Source organism: Protomyctophum bolini (genome assembly GCF_963924005.1).
Source record: "Protomyctophum bolini genome assembly, chromosome: 3".
Lineage (NCBI taxonomy): Eukaryota > Metazoa > Chordata > Actinopteri > Myctophiformes > Myctophidae > Protomyctophum > Protomyctophum bolini.
The window spans coordinates 12,969,369-12,981,401 of NC_137864.1; the positions used below are offsets into that span (position 1 = coordinate 12,969,369).

The 12,033-nt window shown below is 47.4% G+C and overlaps 1 protein-coding gene across 1 annotated transcript in view; it reads left to right on the plus strand.

Annotated features, from left to right (window-relative positions):
• Nucleotides 1-12,033, plus strand: part of LOC308312950 (adhesion G protein-coupled receptor L3-like) — a 204,015-nt gene that overhangs the window by 117,266 nt on the left and 74,716 nt on the right. The window contains 1 exon segment of the mRNA XM_080759759.1: nucleotides 10,484-10,942. Coding sequence (XP_080615885.1) covers nucleotides 10,484-10,942 — 459 coding nt within the window.

Consider the following 12,033-nt stretch of genomic DNA (forward strand, 5'->3'; position numbering starts at 1 on the left):
TTAGCAGGGAACATAGTTGTGCTGTATATAGACGGAGGGGTGCCCTGGGCGCAGCCATTGCTGAGGTGTACCATTCACCGGCGTAACTAGACTATATAGGCCCCCGCGTGGGCTGGTCAACTCAACTGTCATTGTAGCCATGATTCATGACTCTCGTATTCATACGAGAGTCATGAGAAACTTCACCCTGTTTTTGGCGCTCGCTGCATTTACAAGATTTCCGTATATATAAACATTCAGATTTCAAATATAAAGTACTCACAATTTGTCCCACGGGTGTTAGTTAGTAGCAGCTCCAGCGATTAGAATTTCTGCAATCATCATGGCAGTCATGTTTCAGGGCTACTGTCATTGCATCTCTGTATGTATTTATAATGGGATTTTACCGACGGCACGGGTGGGCGTCCGTGGGCCCCAAATGCCTCTTGTCCCCAACGCAATTGTGTTGTCTGCGTCACGCTAGTGACGCCCCTGTTACCATTTAGCAAAGCTTTACACCTCAGCACTGTTTAGCTACACCTGGGCACAGGTACGGGGCAGCTATACGGGGCACAGCTCCATGGATTCCTCTATACACGTAGATATACCACATTGGCTGCTGCTGCTCATTTGAGCGTTGCATCAAAGCGCAGCTGCCTCCTATTGTCCATTTATTGACGCAGGAGGTCTTTCCACAATTACAAATCATCATAATTGGTTGAATTTTAAACCCGTGTTCAAGTGGTTTGGTTCGTTGGAAGTAGTATCATACAGATGGTTCGTTAGAAGTAGTATCCTATACAGATGCACCAACGCGTAAAATAAATGCTTTCCATCACATCACGCTGCTGGCGTTTCCACGAAATGTGGGCCTCATTGTAAACAATTAAAAACATATACGCTGTGCTCAGGGAAAAACAAAAAAAACACCTTGGTGGATACTGCCCCTCAGAGTTACAAACCCATTTAGACCGGAGGACCATTCTACAAATGTCCTGACAGTTTCCTGAAAAACCCTGTTTCAGTCATCAAACACGTTGTTCCAGGCAACCCCCAGAAGCAAGGATTTGAGTTAAAAACGTTCGCTCTGAAAGAATATATATTCAAAGATTTGCGCCAGGGGCTCCCGTCCTGAATGGGTTTTATGAACACAGAGGATTTCACTGTGTACGATACTACAGTTTGCTACAGTAATAGTTCTGAGATGCATCACTCTGTCTGAGAGGACAGCATCTGCATGTGGGCTGAACAGAAAGCCCATTTCCACCTGGTGTTGCCGGGAGGGAGTTGTGTTTTTCATACTGTAGCTCATCTGGATGAGGGACAGCGCTTCTTGTTTACTGTAATGGCAGGCGTAAATGTCATCATTCTTCACTCTCCACATGCACACCCAGTGATTCACGACAACATGGCGCACAAAACAATTACGGCAATAAAGCCATCCTCGTTTCTGTTCAAACTTGCTGAGTTCGATTAACTAATGGCGTTGCATCTGTCTGCGTGGGAGATATAGGTCTAGGTGGGAGTGGTGCGATCAGACGCCATAACATTACTCTAATAGACCTCCAGGTCAAATATGTCTTCCCTGTGTATTTTTGGTTTCTTCCTGAAAGCTGAAAGCCTTTGAGTCAAAAGGCCCAATCGCAATTCGCAATAACACCATTTTAGTGACATCATAACCCCCATTATCATACAACAACAGCTGTGGTCGAGGCTTAAGTTCAGGTGGGTGGTGCTAAGGTGAAAACCATGTATACTTAATGAACTGGTGGGTATGGCCACATAAAAACACGATTCTAACTTTCTGTACACTTTTTTGAAAGAAATCTTCCTCCTAGTATAATCATAATACTATGTTTTAATACATGTCCAGTTGTGGTTTAAAACCTTAGAAAACCTGTTCAATAAATGTACATATGTAATAGTTTTTCTCCAAAGAAATATCCCCGAAGGAGCTTCGTTCTTTTCCCTCAGTTAGTATATTCCAGGATCTATGAATAATGTATAATTATGTTTGATCCTCATCCTCCAGAATTTGGCTACTCCAATGAGAGTCTCGGAGAACATCTAAATTGAAACATGAAACGCACCACGATGTAGGGATATCTTCTGTAAGAAAATTATACGATACACAGTATTGGGCTCACATGAACAATATACGACAGAATATTATACTATAGTCCATAACCTGGGCTGAAAACAAAGCTTTTCCAATGTTCATCAACATTGTCCAGCATCTGCAGTTTGATGGATTAATTCATTTATTTCTATATTTAACAAACTGTAATTGAACAACATATTTTCAGATGGGGTCGACGGCCAATGTCATATAATTCTGGGGGTCCTTGACATGAAATAGTTTGAGAACCACTGACATAGAAACAGGTTTTTCAGAAAACTGTCAGGATTTAGAAGACATTTAGAATCGTCGTAATAGAACACATTAAATGTGAAATAAGAGTGGTAGAGGTATCAAGAGGATACAACGTTAAAATCATCTTGTGTTTCAAAGTGAAGTGGTGCTCACTATATCAAACCACGTCTTTTCAGAGGACAGATTGGAATAGTAAATAACTATCAATGCTGCATTTTAAATATACATCCCACTGAACTCTGAGTCACTGTTGGCCTTTCAACTTCCAACAACACACACACACGCACTCACCTACGCACGCACGAAAGAAATCCACGATACCAGAGAGGGTTGCTTCTGAATCGTTTGATGCTATCTTAGATTAGATGTAGGCCTGTTTGATCAAGCAGAAAGCAACATTTGCCTTGATTATAGCATTAGAAAATAGGTCAATGATGCTCGGAGCTGTTTTCCGAGCATTTCACCACATTGAGAAGTAGGCAACTTATGGCTGTTTATTTGACATCCATTCATACAGGTCAAATCACTGTGACTAACCCTTGACAGTGAGCCGGTCATTGTTGCACGGCTACTTAATAAAGACATTTATAAATTGACCCAAGAGTAACAAACGGAAGGATGTCCTTGATTACGGTAATGAAAGTAGGCTATTGCATTCATATGTATATGCCAGGTCATGGTGTGTTCTCCAGTGCGTGGACTGGCCATAATTCCAACATCCCATTTTTCCGACTACGTGACTTCGCCTGTGGTTAAGGTTAGGAATAGGAATAGGGTCGGACCAACACGCCGTCGGAAACAACCAGGAAGTGTTGAGCCCGGACTAACAAAGGAATTTACTGGAGCTTAAGCCCCAGGGCCCGCAGCTTGTAGAGCCCTGTGCGAGACTATTTCAAATGGGTACAGCTGTTGCTTTCTGTCGAAACCGTTCATAGGTCACAGATTTCAATGTGACGCAGCACAGGAACGCTAGTGTTTTTGGTCGTCCAACAGTTTCTTCGGTGGGAGGATCGAGACTCAAAAATAGCAGATCCAGCGTCAGAGAGCAGTCTTATATAACTCCATGGCATCAGCGGCGATAGTGCTGGCTGGTGGTATGCTGAATGCACGCGCGTTCATTCACTGGGCGCGCACATGCAAAAAGTGTCATCTTGATTGTATTGCAAATGTGGCATTCTGGCCACATGCACGTGGCCTTTTGGGCCGTGCACGTGGCCTTTTGGGCCGTGCATGGGGCATTTTGATATGGTGTAGCGCCAGGGTTTTGTTTACGTGGCTGCCATGTTGGATACAGCATAAAATCAAGCGGGGCGCAGATTGATATGCAACAGTTGCTCTGAGCCTTTGATTAGACGGCGCTCACAGCGGCCTGTCATCGAGCTCAGAGGTCATTATACAGAAATAACACAGCTGAATTCAGTAATATTGTGACCCATCAGAATCAAGCATCCAACCAAGTCATGTATGAACACTAGCGGGACTTAAAACACATTTTGGGCGGGAACCCCTTTTGGTGTAAGCACTATGTTATGCTTTAGCTATTGAAAAATAGCAGATCTACAAGCTCATAGCGCGCCACCGAGTGGCAGGTCAAAATGGGTTAAAGCAAGATGAACAGAAAGGTGTAATCCTCGGAGCACAGATCTCCACCAGGCCCAGGTTGGCTACACAGGGCATGCCGCACTGGGAAGTCAATCATTGCCAATTGGAATTGAATATGGAAATTCCGAGGGATATATCTAGATCATGCATGACAGCAGGGCTAATGCGTAATGATTTGTGTGAGTTTTGGACAAAATCTGTAAGTAGTAGGCTAGCACAAAGAAAGAACATGTTCACAGGCCATTTAGTGATTCATATACAGGTACAGCTTCAAAAAGACACCCAACCTAAAACACAGTTCTTTCCTGTAAGAATATGCTGTGGATGCAAATAGCTATTCCTTCATATTAAACATAAGAATTACGCAGTCTGACTATCTTTTCTTTCCCCCTCCTTTGAACATCCCTTGATTAAGAGAAAGAAGCATGTAATTGCGTAAGTTGCTGCAGGTGACTCTAACCTTTTATACGGAGGGATGGCATACTTGTGTGTGTGAAACATTAGCCGTGGCACCGTGGCTGTGCCTGGCAGCCATTTTGAGCGAGGCTCCTATTAACAAGAGGTTGTTTTCTATCTCCCAAGTATCACTGCTTTGAAGTGCTCCACTCTGTCTTATCAGCAGGCTGGAGCTACGCACTTGCCACAAGCCCTGTGCGCGCGCGTGCGCGTGTGTCTGTGTGTGCGTGTGTGCGTGCGTGTGTGCGCCCGCACGCGTGCGCATAACAGAGAGAAATGTCTGTACAAGTCTGTGTGCGGTTGCATTATGTACGTGTGTGTGTGTGTGTGTGTGTGTGCGCGCGCGCGCGTGTGTGCGTGGCCATAGGGGCAGTGTGTTATCGCAGTATGCAGCCCTATTGGATGTCTCACTGCTCCTATCCAGTCTAGAAAGCTTCGTGCCCTGCAGGCAGATTATGATTCTGCATTACCCCTCCGGTTCCACCAATTCATGTCGTTCAAGTCTGTGTGTGTGTGTGTGTGTGTGTGTGTGTGTGTGTGTGTGTGTGTGTGTGTGTGTGTGTGTGTGTGTGTGTGTGTGTGTGTGTGTGTGTGTGTGTGTGCGTGTGCGTGCGTGCGTGCGTGTGTGCGTGCGTGAGAGAGAGAGACTATGCAGTAATTTTTAGAACACTGCTGCAGAGTAAGATGTAGGAAAGCAGTGGTCTTGCATATTAAGCAAATCATGGGAGTACAGTGAATCGTACATCTGTACGCTCTGTTGAACATTCCTTGTCATTCACTCCCTCCCTGCCGTCTCTCTCTCTCTCTCTCTCTCTCTCTCTCTCTCTCTCTCTCTCTCTCTCTCTCTCTCTCTCCGTCTCTGTGTGTCTCTGTCTCTCAGTCTCGGTGTCTGTCTGGTTCATGTGTGTTTCTCTGGACTTGGCAAGGTTGCCAGGGGAAGTTCATTTTACAGCCTCTCTCCTCCATGGCTTCTCTGATGTAGATTTATGACCCCTCTGTTTACCATGTCGGAAGTCAACAAGAGCGTTCTGAGCAACAGAGCAGAGACTGAGACGGACGGGCACGGAAGCACGTACGCACGCAATGCACACGCACACACACCCACCCACCCACCCACAGAAAGCCTAGCTGTCTGCATTATCTGGGGACCTTGAGTAACCTCTTGTCACCTCGCGTTCGTTCCTAACTGACTACCGTGATCCGGTCTGGAACGCGCCCAACTCTAGACTTGGCAAAGTGGCATCCGGTTATCTGTATATCCGTTTTCTGCCACTTTTAGTTTTTGTTCCCCCTCAGATGCAAGTGGAATAGTTTTTCCAGACGAGTTGGAATCAATTATATTAAATATCAGATTCATCAAATGACTAATCTGATGGCAGAGGGGAATCATTTCAGAGGAGCATTCCACTGTAGACCAGACCAGAAAACTGCTAAACTAGATGATCCCAATCTTACCTTGAGCAAGCCTGCACAGGCTGTGTTGGTTACTTTTATTAAAAAATCACCCGTGTGAAGTGAGGGGCGCTAATATATTAAAGTCTAACTCGTGTTGATAATGGTGATAACGGTGCCAACACAAACATTAAATTCCATTAAGAATAAAGAGACAACATGACGTAATGAGGGACAATATGACGTAAATGTTCCCTTCATTGTCAATGGCGTTTACAAAACAAACATTGAACTAAAAACAAACATGAAACCTGTGCCCATCAAAAATCTACAGTATATCCATTTTGTCCGTAAAAAACGAAATAATAATAATCTGCCTGGCTGGTATAGGGTTTTTTTTAGATCAACCAACCACTTTGGCTGGTATGCCAAAAAATAGGGTTTGTTCCCTAGCTGGCTGGAGTGTTTCCTTTGATGAGAAGAACACAAGGGACAATAGAACCTCCTTCCATCTATTGAACGCAAGGCTGGATATTTTCCTCTGAGCGGAACACGGAGCAGCTGCATTGCAGCAAGCATACATCCCAAAAGTCCACACGTAGACACCCAAAGTGGCAAAAAATTATTCGTTATGTGTATGAATATATACAGTATATATACATGCGTTGTGTTCACACATTCACACAAACTGTGGCGTTAAAGTCACCCATTCACACTCCTGATGGTGTTACCCATTCACACACATTCACACCAAAGAGACACATGCACACACACACACACACACACACACACACACACACACACACACACACACACACACACACACACACACACACACACACACACACACACATAAAGTAGGCTACTCAAGTAAAAAACTTTGTTACTGGTCATCACACAAACGGGGACACATTTTTATGGGTCCCTTTTTTATTTATTTTCCTACATTTTAGTTTTTAATTATTAACATAAAAATCCCCAAAATGCTAAGATTTTCATGAATTAAAGACCGAATTCAATGATTATTGTTCAGTAATGAAAAATATAAGAAACGCTATGAATTTGAAAACAAATGCTCAAGAAGTATTGAGCGTTGTGAGCTTGTAAATCTGCTATAGTCTGGGTCCCAGGAGAATGTTTAATTTCTCTTTTGGGTCACGGGCTAAAAGGTTTTTGGGAACCGCTGTCTTAGGCGAGCGCAGGGGAAATATGTCAGCCTCTACACAGAGTACAAGTGCTGGCCTTTTGCCCTATCAATGTTTTATGAAGCTGTTATGTGGCGTTCGTGCACAGGTCCCCATTGGCTCCTGACGTGTAAGGCCACTTGTGATTGGCCAATAGGTATGCACGAGAGAGCCGTAGAGAAAACAAACGCGGAACAAAAATGTGTTCAGTAAAACTCTGGGACGGAGATAAAAGAGAAACAGAGATGGAGTTTGATAGAAACAATGGACTGGCAGAGAGAGGGAGGGGGGTGCAGCACTGTGGCCCCTGGTCTGCTATGCTTGTGCTTTTTTTGTGATGACAGAAATCATCAACCACACACGCACGCACTCACGCACGTACGCACGCACGTACGCACGCCGCACACACACACACACACACACACACACACACACACACACCCATTGTTGTGCCCCCTTCCTGTTTTACACGTGTGCGCGCACACACACACACACACACACACACACACACACACACACGTGCACACACGCTGATTGACAGGGAGTCCCTAGGCCGCCACTGCCATGCATGATTGATGGTGACGTTCCGTAGAGAATGCATGAGGTGGGGGGGAGGGGGGGGGGGGTATAGCAGTTTAGCTACGGAAACACAATTGAGTTGTGAGGGTGGGAGTGGAACAGGATGTCCACATAGAATGGAATGCAAAAGGGATGTCACTCAACCAGATGTGTGTGTGCGTGGCGTGCATGCGTGCGTGTGTGCACATACAGTACATTTGCGTGTGTGTGTGTGTGTGTGTGTGTGTGTGTGTGAGACTGCGTGCGTGCGTGACTGCGTGTGTGTGTGTGACTGCGTGTGTGTGAGAGAGAGAGAGAGAGAGTTATTGAATAAATGCGACTTACTGTATATTAATTAGTGTGACGGTGTTCCGCACAAAAAAGTGCAGATCTACATGCTCACCAGTCATTGCAGTGCAACACATTTTGCAGCTTGCAGATCTGCTATCATCGGTGCACAACACTGCTCAACTAAACCAGGCACAAGGCAGTGGGTGTATATAAATCATCCCCGGGTACTTAAAAGTATTGCTTCTCCTATTGCTTTACATTATATTAATGGTGTCAGTGTGTACTGTACACTGCAGGTTACACTTGTGGATTGCATTTTAGGAGTTGCACAACGTGATTGGAGCCTCTGGGGGACCCTAACTTTTTTGCACCCAGCACAGTGCATTTGTCTCAATTTGTACCAGACAGGGTTAGCTTGAGAAATGGGTGGGTGTCGATTTACAAAAGGGACACTATATAACTCTTCACAAACACACCCCTTCCATCATTCTATACACATCCATATAGCCCCCAAAACAGGCCCAATGTTAATAATTGAGTCGCTTTACAATGAAATATTGACAATGGCGCATGCAGTGTGTTGTAGTGTACCCTATACATTTATGCAACTCAGGCCTGCTCCATGGTGATGTCATGCTGTTATGAATCATGTATGGTTCTGAGAGTATGTTTCTTACGCCATGTTAGGGCGTACAAGCCACTGCCCCATGCGTGTACTAATCCAATAGGCTGGACAAATTACTTTGTATCTTGCTTATTTATTTTATTTATGTATTTGTTTCTCTATTAGTCATGTATTTATTGGGGTGGGGGGAGTAAAGGCTAGATTATCTACAAACTCACAACGCGTGGCGTTGTGAGTTCTTAAAAAATATTTGTCCCTACAAAGCCAAAGTGCAGTAATTAAGTGTTTGGACACACCGACCTATTTGTGTATACCACATTAGCCTTTGGGATAAACAATTACCTCAAGAATTAGTGTAATGTCACTTAAATTGTGCATTACATTCACCCATTCACACACACATTCACACACCGATGGCGGAGGAAACCATGCAAGGCTCCAACCTGCACTTCGGGAGCAATTAGGGGTTCAGAGTCTTGCTCAAGGACACTTCCACACTAACTCTGCCCGGGATCGAACTGGGAACCTTGTGGTTCCCATCCGGCCACTCTATACCCAACCTATATGCCAATATCCCAGTTGAAACACTTTTAAACACATTTTTCACACATTGCTCCCTTGCTATAATAATGAAACCAACCACCGTGCCACATGCCATTGCTTTTAAGAGAATACTATACGCAATCCATTATCCATTTCCCATTATCCCCATGCAGTGATATCATTTCCTGGCCCATGGGAGAGCCACGCGCGTCACTGCCTTGGAATACATTTATAATTTGATATACAGAGGGTTGTTTTGTGTGTGCAGTAATTAACTCCTCTATCTATCGTCCACGATTCCACTCCGCGACCAACACAGTCTCACTCGCAGTAAAGCAGTGAGACTGTGAGTGATGAAACTGAACGAGCGAATGGAATCGCGCACAATCAAATAACTTCTTTGAATAGACAATTATATGAACACAATGGACACGAGGTATTAACACTCTCACTTCTGCTGACTGCAAGGAAAATGACGATCACAGAGATTTGTGGAGAACGAGACCTCTGAGCTGAGAATGTTCCGCCGCTGTGCGTCCAGGCAGCAGTTGTAAGGAAAGCGCATCAACATGCCCACGGGCACACCTCCAGCTGCAAATATAGGAGTCAGCATAATGTATAGTGGGTATAGTGCAGCCGCAAGATAAGGTTTTTACGGATAGGGGAAGGTTCTAAAACCCGCTATAGCCATGGCATATACGTTAGGGCCCTAAATGTACATTGGAGCAGTATATCTGTCGTCATAGACGGTCCCGACCGTACTGGGTCGGTCAACAGAAAGGGGAACTGCCACCCGGCATCAGTGGTGTGCCAATGGGTCACTGCTTGCTTGAAACCACGTTCCTCTCCCTGTACGGTTCATTTGAGATCAGTAGAGAGGTTCAGAATGCTGCCGCTGCATTCTCAAGCATCTTCACAGTTCACAGTGGGACTCCCGCCTTAACCTCTCGTCCATGGATCCTGTGCTCATTATTAAAGCTCATTCCGACTCGGGTCATGCACCACCAGACGTGGGTTTTGGTGAACCAATTAGCATTCAGAATCCTGATTCGTACCGCGTGGCTGCGTGCCGGTGTGAACTTGGACATGATCGGAAATACCGGATTTATATGCGCACAATGCGTGCTCACAATGTGTGCTCACAATGCGCCACTTTCAGCTTGTAAATCTGGTAGTGCGTGACACTATATCCGCCAACCGAGATATTAAATCATAGTCATAATCCATAGTTCAGATACCAGACATGTTTGTTTGACATTCTCTCCTCCTCCTCCTCTCTCAAGGGTCACTGGTTTTGTCTCTTTAGGAGGAAGAAAAGGGGGGAAAAAAGGATGTTATACACAGTATGTGTTTTCAACTTTGATTGCGGGTGTCAAAAGAATCTTCTTGAATGGGTAGGAATGTTCTGATGTCTGTTTGAGTGTAAAATGGAAGGTTAGAGGCTTGGTTAAAGGTCTCTCTCTCTCTCTCTCTCTCCAGATTACCGCCCCCCTGTGCTCCCGCCAGTCCGCGGCGGAGGCGGCGGAGGAGGTGGCGGCGGCGGCGGCTCCTCCTCCTCCTCCACCAGCCGCACCACCACCACCACCACCACCCGCTCGCCGCCGTACTACACCACGCCCCGCCCCCTGCTCACCACGTCGCCCGGCCAGCGCTACCGCACCACCATCCGCCAGGCCATCCTCATCCCCGGAGGAGGAGGAGGCTCGCCGGCCGACACCAACCAGATCCCCGACACCAATCAGAAAGCAGGCGGCGGCGGCCGCTCGCCCCCGGCCCTGGTCCCAGCCGCGCCGCCCCAGTCGCCCGGCGGTGGCGGCGCCGCCCCAGCCCCGCTGCCCCCCCAGGAGTTCTGCGTTCCCAGGGTGGTGGCGGACGTGTCCTGGCCGCGCACGCAGCAGGGACAGACCGCCAAGCAGCCCTGTCCCGTGGGGACGCTAGGTGAGGAGGATGGGGGGATGGGGTGTACTGTACTGTTGTCATAGGGCAGCCCTGTCCCGTGGGGACGCTAGGTGAGGAGGATGGGGGGATGGGGTGTACTGTACTGTTGTCATAGAGCAGCCCTGTCCCGTGGGGACGCTAGGTGAGGAGGATGGGTGGATGGGGTGTACTGTACTGTTGTCATAGAGCAGCCCTGTCCCGTGGGGACGCTAGGTGAGGAGGATGGGGGGATGGGGTGTACTGTACTGTTGTCATAGGGCAGCCCTGTCCCGTGGGGACGCTAGGTGAGGAGGATGGGGGGATGGGGTGTACTGTACTGTTGTCATAGGGCAGCCCTGTCCCGTGGGGACGCTATAGGAGGATGGGTGGATGGGGTGTACTGTACTGTTGTCATAGAGCAGCCCTGTCCCGTGGGGACGCTAGGTGAGGAGGATGGGGGGATGGGGTGTACTGTACTGTTGTCATAGAGCAGCCCTGTCCCGTGGGGACGCTAGGTGAGGAGGATGGGGGGATGGGGTGTACTGTACTGTTGTCATAGAGCAGCCCTGTCCCGTGGGGACGCTAGGTGAGGAGGATGGGGGGATGGGGTGTACTGTACTGTTGTCATAGAGCAGCCCTGTCCCGTGGGGACGCTAGGTGAGGAGGATGGGGGGATGGGGTGTACTGTACTGTTAGGGTTAGGGCAGCCCTGTCCCGTGGGGACGCTAGGTGAGGAGGATGGGGGGATGGGGTGTACTGTACTGTTGTCATAGAGCAGCCCTGTCCCGTGGGGACGCTAGGTGAGGAGGATGGGTGGATGGGGTGTACTGTACTGTTGTCATAGAGCAGCCCTGTCCCGTGGGGACGCTAGGTGAGGAGGATGGGTGGATGGGGTGTACTGTACTGTTGTCATAGAGCAGCCCTGTCCCGTGGGGACGCTAGGTGAGGAGGATGGGGGGATGGGGTGTACTGTACTGTTAGGGTTAGGGCAGCCCTGTCCCGTGGGGACGCTAGGTGAGGAGGATGGGGGGATGGGGTGTACTGTACTGTTAGGGTTAGGGCAGCCCTGTCCCGTGGGGACGCTAGGTGAGGAGGATGGGGGGATGGGGTGT